General features: G+C 41.7%; 3 protein-coding genes across 3 annotated transcripts in view; all 3 read right to left on the minus strand.

Moving 5' to 3' along the window:
* Window positions 1–670, minus strand: part of LOC310999842 (membrane-spanning 4-domains subfamily A member 15-like) — an 11,453-nt gene extending 10,783 nt beyond the window's left edge. The window contains exon 1 of the mRNA XM_083990408.1: window positions 585–670. The gene's annotated coding sequence lies outside the window, so the exon portion shown is untranslated. The remainder of the gene's footprint in view (window positions 1–584) is intronic.
* Window positions 671–1,383: 713 nt separating this feature from the next.
* Window positions 1,384–6,572, minus strand: LOC310999841 (membrane-spanning 4-domains subfamily A member 6C-like). The gene is made up of 7 exons (XM_083990407.1): window positions 6,502–6,572; window positions 5,251–5,438; window positions 5,019–5,129; window positions 3,838–3,894; window positions 3,372–3,578; window positions 2,816–2,932; window positions 1,384–2,509 (listed from the first exon to the last, which is right to left on the minus strand). The coding sequence occupies exons 2-7, from the start codon at window positions 5,425–5,427 to the stop codon at window positions 2,453–2,455; spliced, it is 726 nt and encodes a 241-aa protein (XP_083846533.1). The 5' UTR covers window positions 5,428–5,438; window positions 6,502–6,572; the 3' UTR covers window positions 1,384–2,452.
* A 1,343-nt stretch (window positions 6,573–7,915) lies between these two features.
* Window positions 7,916–13,383, minus strand: LOC310999840 (membrane-spanning 4-domains subfamily A member 15-like). Its single transcript, XM_083990406.1, has 7 exons — window positions 13,266–13,383; window positions 11,727–11,914; window positions 11,497–11,613; window positions 10,276–10,332; window positions 9,564–9,773; window positions 9,008–9,124; window positions 7,916–8,449 (listed from the first exon to the last, which is right to left on the minus strand). The coding sequence occupies exons 2-7, from the start codon at window positions 11,901–11,903 to the stop codon at window positions 8,393–8,395; spliced, it is 735 nt and encodes a 244-aa protein (XP_083846532.1). The 5' UTR covers window positions 11,904–11,914; window positions 13,266–13,383; the 3' UTR covers window positions 7,916–8,392.
* Window positions 13,384–18,148: the final 4,765 nt, after the last annotated feature.

An 18,148-nucleotide genomic window follows, 5' to 3' on the forward strand; every position in this document is an offset into this window, starting at 1 on the left:
CTATGCTAGCACAACGTTTCCTTCCGGAGAGCGGCAGAGCACATACAAAAAACACAGACACGCACCCAAAATAAATGTTAGTATGTTAACAATATACTAATATTAACATTCAAAACTTACAGCAAGTCCGGTGATGCTGTCCTCCGCTTCCTCCGTGCTGTGTTTGCTGTTGCTGCTAACCACTGCTCGCCTTTCAAACCTTCCTCTTATGTTGTTTTCCAAAGAGCGGTAAGCAATCAGTGTATTATGCGCATTAGCGCCACCTTCAGCTTCGGAGGGTGAATTACCCTGGCTGGAATAATGATTCCTGCAGCTGCTCTGTCACTCCCCAGTATTCAGAAACTGCCGGATGCTAACTTATATATATTGGGCAATTAGCATAACAGACGTAATTAGCATAAATTAGCATAATTGCCTATATGGGCAATATTTCAACAAAATTGACTTGGCTGATCTGGGCAATATTGGAGTGGTTTTAGGGGTTATTGATGATGCTGAATCCATTTCTGACATTTTCAAAATTCAAAATGGCTGTCTCGATCATATTACGTTACAAACAGACGTTAGACGTTACCTAGACTCACCTGTTTGTGTTTGTGTTGCAGAATACACGGTTTCTCTTCGGACAGGGGGAGAGGAGCTGTTTATGGGCTGTTGTTGCCCAGGCCAGAAGTACCTCCCCTGATCTGGAAGTAGGTCTAATAAAAAACCTTAAAGGGATATCAGCTTTTTTTTTTTTTTTTTTAAGTGGGGTTGTATCTATGGGTTGTATGAGCTACATGCAGTGTTTTATTGCCACTGACAATTCAGATTAAACCAAAGACAGAAGACTGTGTTTTAGTGTCATTGTGTAACTATACCGTAATTTGACATTATTTTGTTTCATCCATCTTCACACATGAAGCTTTTGTAAAAATGTATCGGTATTGGTATCGACAAGACCACCCTTGGTTCTATTTGTTATTGGATAGGAATAAAAATCTGTGGTATCCCATATCACTGATTTCAGACAGCACAGGTGGTGCTGATGCTGTGGTTGTTATGTGCTGCGGTGACATCATACAGCATCTATTGTGTGTCTGTGGGGCATGCAGGTGATGTATGTGGGTAGGCTGATCTGGCCCAGAGGTTTGACAGGGTTTGGGTATAAAAAAAATTGTCATTCAAAATAAGAATCTTTATTTAAAAGCATTATTCATATCATCTGTATGCAACAGGTCTTCCCAAGCCGAACCTATAGACATGATTTTTTTTTTACCCATGGCAACACTTGAAAAACAGCCCAATTCTGCAGGAAAACCGTGGACCTGGCAACCCTGAGTCAGTGCTCTCCTGCTCTGGAGGTGTAGCTCTGTTGACCGAGGTCAGTGATCAAACCAAAGATGGACACACGGTTCATCATATTATAAAGCATTTAATTCACAAACCAATCATACATTCATAATAAACTCCTAACTTTTTCAGTGACTTCATTACCACAGATACATTTGAAAATAATATACAATAATGTTGACAGGAAAAGTAGAATATTCAGATCCCCATTGCAAAATATGATTAAACTGCGACAATTTGGCAATTCCTCATCAACATGCCTGCACATGCCACTCAGTGCCAAACACACATACACAAGCCTCCCTTATACACTGACCATGAGGCACAATAGCCTAGTCAAGACATCATAATTAAAAAAAACTTTTAAAAAAAGACAAAATAAAATGGAAAGCAGCTTATACAGTGTAGATTATTACGTCGATTGTGAAGTACTAGTGCAAATATTTTTAAGCAGAAGCCTTAAGTTTGGAAAAGATGGTACCGACCAGATTAGTGTAAATCATGGGGGGCAGCCGTCATTCTGACATCCCACCAGTTCAACATAGGCCTCTAATTGTCTAAATGGCAACGCTTAATTTTCTATCAAACGTCCCATCATTACGACAATTTTTGCCTCCTATGGTCAGAATGATGGTATTTTTTTTAAACGTCTTGCCTTTCCCACAATTCCTTTAATAGCGTATTTTTTCCCCAAAAAAGATTTTGCACTGGTTGGGCTTAGGCAATGAAGAAAGGAGTTGGTTAAGTTTAGTAAAAAGACCAGGTAGAGGCTAGACAGGCAGACTAGTCCCTGTCTGCGCTCTGCTGTGTAATTACGCACAACCATGTGGGTATTCCTCTATCAGCATGTCTTAAAGAAGGGAGTCACCTGTTGAGTAACGCACATTTCCTTATATTGAAAGCCTTGTCGGAATGGTGGGACGTTCACATGTCGGAATAGCGGTATGTCGGAAGGGCGGTATGTCTAAATGGTGGGATGTCGGAATGGTGGGATGTCGGAATGAGAGCATGTAACCGTAAATCACTGACATTACAGCACAGACGGTCAGTGGTATTTCACCAAGGATTTCAGTCCCTGGTGCCTGATAGTGCTAAGCAGAGGTTTTCCAGGCTGCATTGATTACTTGGTGGTGTCTTCCTCCAGTAGTGGTTGGCAGAGCTCTGCATCATGAATGCTCTGAAAGAGAAACACAGTATCAGTGCTGCTACTCAAGTCAGAGATTACAGAGTTCACTCATGACCTGCAATGCTAGTGATTTATTTCAGTTTTTTTTTTTTTTATATATATTTTTGGGTTTTTGTTATTGCCTTTAATCGAAAGCACAGTTAAGAGAGAGACAGGAAACGGGGAGGCAGAGAGGGGGAATGACATGCAGGAAAGGGCTGCCCGATGCGGGATTCGAACTGGGGCCACCTGCAGTGAGGACTATAGCCTCAACAACCAAGTGAGCTAAACAGCGCCCGGTTTCTTTCAGTTTTGTACCTTGTTCTGGTCCTTGTTCTTCAGAGCCTTGATCCCCAGGGTGGCCGAGCTGATGGTGAGGCACAGCTCCAGGACCGACAAGACAATCAGCACAGCATTGATGCTTGTGACGAGCATCTGGGACACAAACAAAACAGTGTCAACTTTGACATCTTTCCACATATTTTTGCATTTACTTATATTATTGTTTCATTTATTTATACAACACGTATTTAGTCAGTAAAATGTGGCTTAAAGGAAGTTATGACTGTGTTGGTGTGTATGTTTCTAGTTGTGATCCAAATGTGTTTTGTGTGGTCACAGGTGACACACGACGTTTGATTACTAAATATATCAGTTCATATCAATGTAATCCAATAGCAACTCTGTATGTTATTTATTACAAACCAAATTAACTGTAATTGGCATGCACATATTAACTGTATTATGTATATTTATATTGTTCATCATCAATCAATAAATCAATCCATCCCTCTGTTATGTGTGTGTGGAGATGGTAGCCTAAAACTTTAAGCGGTTTGCACTTGAGTGTTGATAATTGTCACACACACACTACCTGAAGTAACGCCTCGGCCTCCAGGCATCTTTGGTGCTCGACGTTCTGAGAAGGAGACGGTGTTGTTGTGTGGTGTCTGCTGTAGTAGTGATAATCGTTATAGTCGCACATCCAGACATCTATGTTTGCCAGGTTGATGCAGTAGAGTACGATGGCTGTAATGGCAAAGGCAACTCCTGCCAGATTCAGAATCACGTTGACGATGACCTGAAGTAAAAGACCTGTCAGTTTATGTGCAAAATGAAGCAAAACATAAAACCAAACCAGGCAACAAACAGCAAACGGTAAAATCTATATGTCTAATATAAGATAGTGAGTGTGTATGCTTTTTAATGGTATAAGTACAAGTACAAAATAATCTGTCCTCATTTGTGTTGCACGAAAAAAAAAAAGGGAAATTGTAGTAAAAGAGTGAAAGAAGACATCTTAAGATAATACAAGGATGCTACAAAATGTAACTACTCACCAGACATGGACTGGGATACTTCTCAGACAGTATGCACATGATGCCGAATAACACAAACTACAGAGGAGATGAAAATGAAAATTAATATACATTACTATGTACAGTACATGAACACTGATATATTCATATATAACACAAAGTGGGGTAGGTAAAATACAAAGCAAGAAGCAGTTATTAATTAAAGCAGATATCAGTGGAATGTTTTTGTTAATATAAGTCCTAAATAGTCCTATTTTCCGTCAGCAATCACTTACATGAAGTATTTCAGCCTAAACACGAGTCTCTCCGTCACTCTGCTCTGCTGTAACCCGAGGAGAAAATTTTCCTTGTGGGATACAAGTGTTATCCAATAAGGAGAGAGAACGGCATGAAGGGCTGTGTGTGCAGCCAAGGGATGCGCGTGAATGTGGTGACGTAGCACGAGGACCAATTGATGCCTGACAAGGGCGGGGGCTGCTAACTCATGGTGCGTTCAAAGAAACTCGTACTTTGTGTTTTTCCTTCCTGTGAAGTCATACCAGTTCGATCTGGTACGAGTTCACGGGTCGGAAGTTACGAGTGGCCGTTATAGGGAACTTTCACAGACAACAGGATGGTAAAAACACGAGCTACGGGTTACCTGGAACGCTACCAAGTCGTAGTTGTGACTTGAAGCTGTAACTTACGGTTTCAAAAGCCTGCCTTGAACGCAGCATTAGCCGAAACGGCCGTGAAGCTGATATCTGCTTTAATTGAGAAAGAAGTACAAAGGAAACACATTTGTTTAGATTAGAGTGAATTTCCCCGTCCTCTCCACAACCTGAGAAGCTGACACACTTTGAGCTACTTTTCACTGCATAGGGAGGGAGGAACAGTGGCAACCATAAGGTTGGTGTACACTGGGGAGAGGGATGACTGGGGTCTCACATGGACAGAAGAGTATAAGGAGGACCACCTGAAGGACTGAACTGGATCTCTGACAGAGGGGGCACATGTCACTTCTAGTCAGCAGCGTTTATGATGCTGATCTGTATTTTGTTCACGTTTGGTACTGTGGGGATTTTAGTCCTGACAGGGATTGACTTGTTTTTTTTTAGTTTAGGGCTATAAAAATAACAAATCCAGCAGTTTAGGGCTATAAAAATAACAAATCCAGCAGTTTAGGGCTATAAAAATAACAAATCCAGCATAAGCTTCTTTACCAGTGCTCCCATCCAAAATGGAAACCCAGTGTCATACATTGGGTACCAGGAGCCACCAGCACTAACAGCTCCAAGACCAATGTTGAGCAACCCAACCATAATGTGCAGAGCCTGTGAAGGAGGAAACACAGTATGAACATCAAATCTTTAAAAACACAAATAGTAAGCAGCTAATGATCAGTTTGAGTGTAGAATCATCTACGTATGTAAATCATCTATGGTTATTCCTCACCGCAAGTACTGACTGAGACATTCTCTGGACGCTCCTCAGGCGCTCAGACACAGAGCAGCACACGGGGCTGTAGCAAAGGCCTTTGAGGATTTGGCAGAGTGGAGGACAAGAACTTTGTGGGTCAGAGGTCAAGGTCAACACAGTGACCCCATCAGCTTTGGTCAAGGAGACAGACATCCTGCCCAAGACTGAAAGAGACAAGACACATTTTTGAATCAGATTAATGCAGACTAAACATACACAAAGTGAGATCTCCATGCTTTTTTTTTTTTTATTGTAAAGCAGGTTTACTGTCAAAGTATCAATGTGCTCAAACAACACAGCTTGTATTCAGAAACTGAGCCTTAAAATGAGCTGTTACAACATCCACAACTTTGTGATATCACAACCATCCAACCCCCTAACCCTGCAGGAGCTGGTTATGAGTATTTAGACTAGTATAGTGATGGATCTCTATCCTGACTGCCTCACTGATTCGTTGGTACATCTTTAGTACTTAAAACTTTGAGTAAATCCTCTTATAGCCTACCGTATGAATCAAAATACATCAAATACAGTCATGCTACATTGACCTTTAAGTGTGTGTAGGTTTGTTTCCTGTTCTTCCTGATCCACCATTTCATAGACATTAAACTTCTCTTTGTTGTGTGAGATGGCGGGTTTGGTAACAAAGCTGGGAGTGATTTACTGGTGAGCTCACTGCAAGGCTGCTTCAGTTAACACTGTTCCTAAAGGCGCTGATTTGTGTGGTACTGTATTACAGAAAGAGGTGTCCCATGGCCAGATTGATATAAATAGGGTCAACAAAACAATTCAGCAGCAAATCACAGCCTCCAAAACAACACACAAATGAACAAAACTGAAACAGCATCTACAATCAGCTTGATTGTATGACTGTGGTAGCCTCCTTCAAAGACAGGTGAGTCAGGTTTGATAAAGACTTCAGGAATCATAAAAGTCACGTGACGTAGGCTAATATCTTACAGGTTCAGTTTTGCGGGTGGTTTCATTTCGCACAGCACTAAAGCTGTACGACCATATGATCAACCGGACTAAATAGTGGAGTGCAGTCATAGTGTTATCTCAAACATCGAGGACATGTCACGGCTTGTGCTGGAGCAGTTGGGCAACACCGTTAGGCCTACTTATGACGTTAGTTTACAATAAGCACCTTCGTATCAACACAGCTGCCTTGCCTTGGACTCAATCATATTACGTTACAAACAGACGTTAGACGTTACCTAGACTCACCTGTTTGTGTTTGTTGGTTAAAACTAAGCGGTTTCTCTTCGGACAGAGGGAGAGGAGCTGTCTGTGTGCTGTTGTTGCCCAGGCCAGAAGTACCTCCCCTGATCTGGAAGTAATAAAAAACCTTAAAGGGATATCAGCTTTTTTTTTTTTAAAGTGGGGTTGTATGAGCTACACATGCAGTGTTTTATTGCCACTGACAATTCAGATTAAACCAAAGACAGAAGACTGTGTTTTAGTGTCATTGTGTAAATATAATTTGACATTATTTTGTTTCCTCCATCTTCACACATGAAGCTTTAATAAAAAATGTATTGGTATTGGTATCGACAAGACCACCCTTGGTTCAACTTGTTATTGGATCGGAATAAAAATCAGTGGTATCCCATATCACTGATTTCAGACAGTACAGGTGGTGCTGATGCTGTGGTTGTTATGTGCTGCGGTGACGTCATACAGCATCTGGCATATTGTGTGTCTGTGGGGCATGCAGGTGATGTATGTGGGTAGGCTGATCTGGCCCAGAGGTTTGACAGGGTTTGGGTATAAAAAAAAATTGTCATTCAAAATAAGAATCTTTATTTAAAAGCATTATTCATATCATCTGTATGCAACAGGTCTTCCCAAGCCCAACCTACAGACATGATTTTTTTTTTTTACCCATGGCAACACTTGAAAAACAGCCCAATTCTGCAGGAAAACCGTGGACCTGGCAACCCTGAGTCAGTGCTCTCCTGCTCTGGAGGTGTAGCTCTGTTGACCGAGGTCAGTGATCAAACCACACTTTAAAGCAACATGGTATCAAAGATGGACACACGGTTCATCATATTATAAAGCATTTCATTCACAAACTAATCATACATTCATAATAAACTCCTAACTTTTTCAGTGACTTCATTACCACAGATACATTTGAAAATAATATACAATAATGTTGACAGGAAAAGTAGAATATTCAGATCCCCATTGCAAAATATGATTAAACCTGCAACTTTGGCAATTCCTCATCAACATGCCTGCACATGCCACTCAGTGCCAAACACACATACACAAGCCTCCCTTATACACTGACCATGAGGCACAATAGCCTACTCAAGAGATCATAAAAAACAGTTTTTAAAAAAGACAAAATACAATGGAAAGCAGCATATACAGTGTTGATTATTACATCGATTGTGAAGTACTAGTGCAAATATATTTAAGAGGAAGCTTTAAGTTTGGAAAAGATGGTACCGACCAGATTAGTGTAAATCATGGGGGGCAACCGTCATTCTGACATCCCACCAGTTCGACATAGGCCTCTAATTGTCTAAATGGCTACACTTCATTTTCTATCAAACGTCCCATCATTACGACAATTTTTGCCTCCTATGATCGGAATGACGGTATGTTTTTCTTTTTTCTTTAAAAAAAAAAAAAAAACATCCTGCCTTTCCCACAATTCCTTTAATAGCGTATTTTTTCCCCAAAAATATTTTGCACTGGTTGGGCTTAGGCAATGAAGAAAGGAGTTGATTAAGTTTAGTAAAAAGACCAGGTAGAGGCTAGACAGGCAGACTTGTCCATGTCTTCACTCTGCTGTGTAATTACGCACAACCATGTGGGTATTCCTCTATCAGCATGTCTTAAAGAAGGGAGTCACCTGTTGAGTAGCGCACATTTCCTTATATTGAAAGCCTTGTCTGAATGGTGGGACGTTCACATGTCAGAATAGCGGTATGTCAGAATGGTGGTATGTCTAAATGGTGGGATGTCGGAATGGTGGGATGTCGGAATGAGAGCATGTAACCGTAAATCACTGACATTACAGCACAGACGGTCAGTGGTATTTCACCAAGGATTTCAGTCCCTGGTGCCTGATAGTGCTAAGCAGAGGTTTTCCAGGCTGCGTTGATTACTTGGTGGTGTCTTCCTCCAGTAGTGGTTTGCAGAGCTCTGCATCATGAATGCTCTGAAAGAGAAACACAGTATCAGTGCTGCTACTCAAGTCAGAGATTACAGAGTAGTAGTAGTAGAGTAGTATTTTATTATATTAATTGGGTATTGATATTTAGACTGACTGACTGATTTGGAGTGTAGAATCATTTTCTTAAATAAATGGTTGAATATGCGAGATAAACTAATTAGAACAAATTAGTTAGTGCCTCGTGTCCTTTGTCATGAAGTCTGTGGGTTCTTTTGTTGGGCTTTTAGGTAGATGCCTGATATTCAGTCTGTAGTAAACACTTGCCCAGGACATTTCACATTATATTCTACAATAATAACCCAGCTGGGGCGTCGCGTGGCGTAGTGGTTAGAGCGGGCGCCCCATGTATAGAGGCACAGTCCTCGCTGCAGTCGGCCCTGGTTCGAGTCCCGCGTCGGGCGCCATTTACTGCATGTCATTCCCCCTCTCTCTGCCTCCCCGTTTCCTGTCTGTCTCAACTGTACTATCTATAAAAAGGCATAAATGCCCCCCAAAAAATAAAAAATAAAAATAACCCAGCAGTGATTTCTTTCAGTTTTGTACCTTGTTCTGGTCCTTGTTCTTCAGAGCCTTGATCCCCAGGGTGGCCGAGCTGATGGTGAGGCACAGCTCCAGGACCGACAAGACAATCAGCACAGCATTGATGCTTGTGACGAGCATCTGGGACACAAACAAAACAGTGTCAACTTTGACATCTTTCCACATATTTTTGCATTCACTTATATTATTGTTTCATTTATTTATACAACACGTGTTTACTCAGTAAAATGTGGCTTAAAGGAAGTTATGACTGTGTTGGTGTGTATGTTTCTAGTTGTGATCCAAATGTGTTTTGTGTGGTCACAGGTGACACACGACATTTGATTACTTAATATATCAGTTCATATCAATGTAATCCAATAGCAACTCTGTATGTTATTTATTACAAACAAAATTAACTGTAATTTGCATGCACATATTAACTGTATTATGTATATTTATATTGTTCATCATCAATCAATAAATCAATCCATCCCTCTGTTATGTGTGTGTGGAGATGGTAGCCTAAAACTTTAAGCGGTTTGCACTTGAGTGTTGATAATTGTCACACACACACTACCTGAATTAACGCCTTGGCCTCCAGGCATCTTTGGTGCTCGACGTTCTGAGAAGGAGACGGTGTTGTTGTGTGGTGTCTGCTGTAGTAGTGATAATCGTTATAGTCGCACATCCAGACATATCTGTTGTTTGCCAGGTTGATGCAGTAGAGTACGATGGCTGTAATGGCAAAGGCAACTCCTGCCAGATTCAGAATCACGTTGATGATGACCTGAAGTAAAAGACCTGTCAGTTTATGTGCAAATGAAACAAAACATAAAACCAAACCAGGCAACAAACAGCAAACAGTAACATTTAAATGTCTAATATAAGATAGTGAGTGTGTATGCTTTTTAATGGTATAAGTACAAGTACAAAATAATCTGTCCTCATTTGTGTTGCACGAAAAAAAAAAGTGAAAATCGGAGTAATAAAGTGAAAGAAGACATCTTAAAGGGATAGTTCATACCAACTGTCCTCCTAACAAAAAGACACACCAAAAAACATCCCAATACCTCCATGCGCCATTATGAAGACAATTGGTATCCATTTGCAACCGACATGCACTGCTACGGCGAGACCCCCTGTAACTCAGAGAAGCCACGGAGGACTCTGAAACTTACCCAGCCTTTAGTCGACATGAGGGTGAGTAGATAATGAGTGAAATTTCAATTTTGGGTGAACTATCCCTTTAAGATAATACAAGGATGCTACAAATACATGTAACTACTCACCAGACATGGACTGGGATACTTCTCAGACAGTATGCACGTGATGCCGAATAACACAAACTACAGAGGAGATGAAAATGAAAATGAATATACAAAATAAACACTGATATATTCATATATAACACAAAGTGGGGTAGGTAAAATACAAAGCAAGAAGCAGTTATTAATTAATTGAGAAAGAAGTATGTGTACAAAGGAAACACATTTGTTTAGATTATACCCCTTTCCCACTGGCCAAAAAACCTGTTTAAACCCGCTAACAATCGGCTTTTGGTGGCAGTGGGAAAGGCGCACCGAGCCGCGTCGAAGCGGTCAAACGACTCGGCAAGCGACGCGGGTTAAAATCGTTGTTTTGGCTCGGCTCTGCTCGGCTTGCAGTGGGAACGCCAGACCCGCGTCAACCCGCTAATTTACGTGATGACACTGAACGTTACGTGACGCTACGTCATCGCGCCGGTCGCGTCTCATATCACGTACCAAAACAAAGCTCTGCTCCGCTCTGCTCTCATCCGAAACTGGGATCAAAACATCAGAGAACACTGACCAAAAACGATAGAAAAAAAGAAAAGAAAAGAAGCGACAGTCTGTTTAACTGACGTGTTGTGCCGCGGACGTCCGTCATCCGGCTGCAGCAGACTCGCTGTCCTCCGCGGTCCTGGTGCTCCAGGTCAGCCAGCCAGAGAGTCTGCCTCGGCGGACGGACACTCCGCGGCGGGCGGCTGTGGCATGACTGTGTGTCTCTTGCACCGCGGATGAGAGCGGGGCGACTGGTTTATGCTCTGTCTGATCCCTCAGCGGGGGGTCAGACTCGGCTCATTTTGGTCAATGGGAAAGGGGCCAAATGCCGATTGTTAGCGGGTCGACCCGCGTTTAAAAAACCCGCGTCGACCCGCTAATTTTAGTGGGAAAACGGCTTTAGAGTGAATTTCGAGAGAGAGGGATGATGGGGGTCTCACACGGACAGAAGAGTACAAGGAGGAGGACCACCTGAAGGACTGAACTGGATGAGTCATGTGAAGCCTTAACCAACTCTGTGACGTTACAGACGTCTCTGAGGGGACACATGTCACTTCTAGTCAGCAGCGTTTATGGTGCTGATCTGTATTTTGTTAACGTTTGGTATTGTGGGGATTTTAGTCCTGACAGAGATTGACTTGTTTTTTTGTTTAAAATAATAAAACATTTTGTAATAAAAAATAACAAATCCAGCATTAGCTTCTTTACCAGTGCTCCCATCCAAAACGGAAACCCAGTGCCATCCATTTGGTACCAGGCACTACCACTGCAGATGAGAACAGCTCCGAGACCCATGTTGAGCAACCCAACCATAATGTGCAGAGCCTGTGAAGGAGGAAACACAGTAAGGACATCAAAAACACAAATAGTAAGCAGCTATTGATCAGTTTGAGTGTAGAATCATCTATGTATGTACATCATCTACGGTTATTCCTCACCGCAAGTACTGACTGAGACATTCTCTGGACGCTCCTCAGGCGCTCAGACACAGAGCAGCACACGGGGCTGTAGCAAAGGCCTTTGAGGATTTGGCAGAGTGGAGGACAAGAACTTTGTGGGTCAGAGGTCAAGGTCAACACAGTGACCCCATCAGCTTTGGTCACGGAGACAGACATCCTGCCCAAGACTGAAAGAGACAAGACACGTTTTTGAATCAGATTAATGCAGACTAAACATACACAAAGTGAGATCTCCATGCTTTTTTTTTTTATTGTAAAGCAGGTCTATGTCAAAGTATCAATGTGCTCAAACAACACAGCTTGTATTCAGAAACTGAGCCTTAAAATGAGCTGTTACAACATCCATAACTTTGTGATATCACAACCACCATCCAACCCCCTAACCCTGCAGGAGCTGGTTTCTCTAGTGATGAGTGATGATCTGAGTGATGTAGATCATCACTCAGAAAATCTAAGGCTATGGATCTCTATCCTGACTGCCTCACTGATTCATTGTTACGTCTTTAGTACTTAAAACTTTTAGTAAATCCTCTTATAGCCTAGGCCTACTGTATGAATCAAAATACATCAAATACAGTGTAAGTGTCATGCTACATTGACCTTTAAGTGTGTGTAGGTTTGTTTCCTGTTCTTCCTGATCCACCATTTCACAGACATTAAACTTCTCTTTATTGCTACATGCACACAGCTGTGTGAGATGGCGGGTTTGGTAACAAAGCTGGGAGTGATTTACTGGTGAGCTCACTGCAGGGCCACTTCACTTCTTGTTGACACTATGGGCTGTATGCACAGCTCCACTACTTCCTGAACTTACTGCTCTTTTATTTCCTGTTTTACATTATTGGACAAATTGATTAATCCAGGTGTGTCTGAGTAGTCACAATGGTCAGACACACCTGGTTTAATCATGTGTGTCCAATATGTAAGACAGGAAATAAAGGAGCAGCTGCCGTTCATGTGCATAAAGCCCATTAGTAAAGGTGCATGATTTACTATAAGGACACAATTTGTGGTACTGTGGTAGGCCTACTGTATTACAGAAAGAGGTGTCCCACGGCCTGACTGATATAAATAGGGTCAACAAAACAATTCAACAGCAAATCACAGCCTCCAAAACAACATCACGCAAATAAATGAACAAAGCTGAACAGCATCTAGCTTGATTGTATGACTGTGGTCAGCCTGAGCCTCCTTCAGACTGCACAGGTGAGTACACAGGTTTGATAAAGACTTCAGGCATCATACAAGTCACGTGACGTAATATTTTGGTTCCGTTTCGGGCAGGTCGTAGCCGCCACTGAGTCAACCGGACTCAGCTAAACAGTGGAGTAGCCTCCAGTCTGTCTGAAACATCGAGGAGCTGTCACGACTAGTGCTGGAGCAGTTTGGCAGCAACGTTACTTATCGTTACATGGAAGTTGTTGACTGATGAGCACCTTCGTAGCGACACAGGCCGTGCCTTGGACTCAGCTACATTACGTTACAAACGGAAACAGACGTTAAAGTTATGAGACTCACCTGTTTATGTTCAGAGAAGCTAAAACTCCACGGTCAGACTGACAGACAGCCCGGTTTCGCCCACTGTGACGCAGCCAGAATGTGGGACAGAGAGGAGCTGCCTGAGGGCCGTTTACCAGAAGTACCTCCTCCCCTTTTCTGGAAGTTATAAAAAAAAAAAAAAAAACTTTAACCCTTCGCTGATTATTCAGCACAACACAAAGATAATGTGACGAATGAGGTGATTACAGCCAGACAAAGGGTGGCAGACTTTTAGCTACAGCATACTCCACCGAGCCAATGAAAATTTTGATTTTAATAACGTTTGTGACTGTGACTATAATAAATTATATTTCACAGGACTTCTCCACACTCAGTTATTACTGTAAGTGAATTCATCCTTTTATTTTAATTTATGGTTCATAGCTAAAACACTAACATGCAATTGACCTTTCCAATGTGTGGGAAGAGTAAATAACAAAATCATATTGAATAATGTTGAGGTATGGCCAGGCAGAAATATTGAATCTACATTGATACCTGACATTGAAACCAAATTGAAAGCACTTGTTATGATTGGTGTTGAATAAACATCAGATTTTTAACCTTACACCGAATCAACACTGATTCAAAGTTCACCTAAAAGCAGTGTGCTGCTGTATTTTAGTTGGGTTAGGGTTATTGTATACTGAATCAATACTGTATCAACATTGATCTAAATAGAAGCCTGTGTAGGCTGTTACTTCTGTCCAAAATTACTTATGCATGCTGCATGAAAAATATGAAATCATATTACCCGGTACTGTAAACACATTTGAATAACTGAAAAAAAGTGACAGAAAACAGGCTTTTAATGTAAGTTTATGTCAAAACATAGTTCCCCTAGTTTTATCAGAGTGTCTCGGTCAGACCTGACGTAAGCTGTGGCACCGCATATGAAAGAATACCAACACCACTAGCAAAACAAAAATATAGAGCTTGACCCAGGGAACAGCCAGCATTTTATTAATTATTGTAATAATAATAATCGATTTAACTGATAATGCACTTTTCATTCAAAGGACTACAAAAGAAAAGCTTGTTCACTAGAGGGCATTATAAGGTCTTCAGGCCTGTTTTTAAAAAGTCCAGTCTCTGTGATGTCCTCAGCTGGATGGGGAGGCAGCTCCAGAGGTGCATCCCCTCCGTACAGAGCCTGGTGGCCACTAACACCGTCTTCCCAGCTCACCACAACGGCATTAACAACATAACACGGAGGCTCCCGGTGTTGGTGACGGTCGGGTTTCGGCCCACGGCTCCAGCGTTTCACTGGGACTGTATTTCCTTTCCTTTGTGGTCGGCCTCTCGTGTCATGTGATGATTGTGACGTGTCTGCAAAGGGTCAATAGATGATGAGTTTAACTGTGTACACTATGTACTGTGTGTTAAAAAAGAACAACAAAAAAACATGGGTGGCGGTTGTTACACTGTGGTCCTGGAGCTGTGAGGCTCCCCGCCTCATGCACCGTGTTCACCCTGCTACATCTCGAGCATGGAATTACCATCATCATTATCATCAGATTGCGTGTGTTTGTGTCACAGAGTCCCGGCATCCCCGACGCCAGGCAAGGTCCTGAATCCCAGAGCCTTGGCCAACTGGATCGTGGCATCCCTGATGCCCGGATCGAGTTGGGCCTCCGGAAGTGTATGTGTGTTTGTGTGAATATCACATCCAGAGCCCAGCATCCCCGACGCCAAGCAGGGTCCTGAATCCCAGAACCTTGGCCAACTAGATCATGGCATCCCTGATACCCGGATCCAGTTGGGCCTCCGGAAGAGTGTGTGTTTGTGTGAATGTCACATCCAGGGCCCAGCATCCCCGACACCAGGCAAGGTCCTTGAACAAGGAATGGATCTTGGCCAACTGGATCATAGCACCTCTGATGCCTGGATCCAGTTGGGCCCCCAGAGAATGACAAACTTCCTATCTGATAATTTAGCCTGAGATGAGTGTGATGAGCACAATGCAGGCGGCCTGTATAAAACCTTCCACCACCGTAAATGGAATGTTCAACGCGTGCTATTTAAAGAGCTCCAGCTCACCAGCCTTTTCTGTAGTGGTGCAGTCTGTACACTATACTTAATATATGACAGTGAGATAGAGCACACAAAATACAATAGTGTATGCGTAGTAGCATTTCTGGCTTTTCAAACTGTGCCTTTTAAATGCCTCTAACGTAACCACAACACGGACTTGCGTGGTATGCTGGGAAATAGAACGTGTCTTTGGAATGCTTAGCTGCGCTAACCGCTAGCGTAGCCAAAGATATAAACCGTCTTTGGCGTAGCTTAGCTTCCCTGTTACTTTATTTTGTTTGTTCCAAACAACTTTAGAAACTCCTGTAGCTCCTGTAATTGTGTCGGTAAGCTACAGTAAACACCACAAGAGGGGAACACAATTCACCATGTGTGACTAGAGCCGATCTCACCTGGAGAGACGAGAGCCGATCTCAGCTGGAGAGCACACATCTATGGAGAGCACAAAGCCAGCAGAGTCTCTGGCCTCCGTCCAGCGGTGCACGGCCGCGGGGCAGCCGCCACCTTTTGACAACGTGGCCGTGAGTCCTTTCAACTGTGGGCTCGCCTCCATGAGGTAATTCAAGCAAAGACAGTGGTGTGGATTTGAATCATAGACTGTAAAAAAAGAAAAAAAAGATTTGAATACAGTGTTAGCAGCTGAGTTAGCCACAAGGTCACATTTCAGAGCTGTTTATAGTGTGGGATAACATGCCACAGGAAACTCAGATGTTACCCGCAAGGTTACTGGAGTGCAGTTAAGTTACAGGTGGCGCATACAAACACCCCTGGGAATTTTCTAGAAGCTCTCACTTTTCCCTTCTTTCGGTGGAGACGTTGCCAGAAAGCATCAAGGACTGGTATGGAAATATCATCTGAGGGATAGAAATTCATAAAAGAAATAGAAATTCGTACCATGTATTGACCCTATGGTATTGACATTTGTCTGTCCATTAGGTTGAAAGCCTAGAGAGAGAGAGAGAGAGAGAGAGAGAGAGAGAGTTGAGCCGCATGAATCTGTGAGCTCATCAAGATACCTCCGGCGGTAAGGATGCTAATGATAACGCGAGTGTTATGCTAACTGTGCTAGCTCCATTATGTCGTGAAATACTGTTCTTTTAAAACCAATCAGAGTTGTGACCCCGATACTTGCTGTTTGATATCACATAGACACGGATTCAGATTGTTTTATGTTGTTGGAAATGTTTATAAAAGATCGCTAATCGCGTTAGCGTCAAGCTAATCGCTAGCATTTAAATGTGAATTTGTTTTGATTTTAGCTCTGCTGCTAGCTCAGCTAAGCTATTCACCACTGTAGCAGATCTTTGATAGCACACCACTAAAGGTGCCTTAAGTCATTTAATTGAGGGAGTATTTTATCCTCTTGTTTATCATATGGAAAATAAGGGTGATTTAGTTCATTTAATTACTGCAGTGAAGTTAGTTTGAAGTTGGATATTTGACAGACATTCGCTCACTCACTCGCTTCTCAATATATTAAAAATCCATATAAAATATAAGATGTGTTCAAATGCAATAAAAACAGGTGTGTCTCATAGAGGAGGCTTAGCCCTACCATCCTGTGTTGATTTTGAGTCAACAGGTCACATGACCTGGGAGTTATTGAGCTCTAATGCTCATATTTACAGTATAAAATAAATCAAAAATCCATATAAAATATTACATTTGTTTAAATGCAATAAAAACAGGTGTGTGTCATAGAGGAGGCTTAGCTCTACCATCCTGTGTTGATTTTGAGCAAACAGGTCACATGACCTGAGAGTTATTGAGCTATAATGCTCATATTTACTGTAAGAAATCATATAAAATATTACATTTGTTTAAATGCAATAAAAAACAGGTGTGTCTCATAGAGGAGGCTTAGCTCTACCATCCTGTGTTGATTTTGAGCCAACAGGTCACATGACCTAGGAGTTATTGAGCTATAATGCTCATATTTACTGTATAAAGTATATAAAATATTCATATAAAATAGTAACTGTGTTTAAATGCAATAAAAACAGGTATGTCTCATAGAGGAGGCTCAGCTCTACCATCCTGTGTTGATTTTGAGTCAACAGGTCACATGACCTGGGAGTTATTGAGCTATAATGCTCATATTTACTGTATAAAATATATAAAATATTCATATAAAATAGTAACTGTGTTTAAATGCAATAAAAACAGGTGTGTCTCATAGAGGAGGCTTAGCTCTACCATCCTGTGTTGATTTTGAGCCAACAGGTCACATGACCTGGGAGTTATTGAGCTATAATGCTCATATTTACTGTATAAAATATTCTTATAAAATAGTAAATGTGTTTAAATGGTGTGTCATAGAGGAGGCTCACCTCTGCCATTCTGTGTTGATTTTGAGCCAACAGGTCACATTAATTTTTTATATATTTTATACAGTAAATATGGGTGTTAGAGCTCAATAACTCCCAGGTCATGTGACCTGTTGGCTCAAAATCAACACAGGACAGAAGATCTAAGTCTCCTCTATGACACACACCTGTTTTAATAGCATTTAAACACAAATAATATTTTATATGAATTTTTTATATATTGTATACAGTAAATATGAGCATTAGAGCTCAATAACTCCTAGGTCATGTGACCTGTTGGCTCAAAATCAACACAGGATGGTAGAGCTAAGCCTCCTCTATGAGACACACCTGTTTTTATTGCATTTAAACGAATGTAATATTTTATATGGATTTTTGATTTATTTTATACTGTAAATATGAGCATTAGAGCTCAATAACTCCTAGGTCATGTGACCTGTTGACTCAAAATCAACACAGGATGGTAGAGCTAAGCCTCCTCTATGAGACGCACCTGTTTTT

Source organism: Trachurus trachurus (assembly GCF_905171665.1).
Source record: "Trachurus trachurus genome assembly, chromosome: 16".
Taxonomy (NCBI): domain Eukaryota; kingdom Metazoa; phylum Chordata; class Actinopteri; order Carangiformes; family Carangidae; genus Trachurus; species Trachurus trachurus.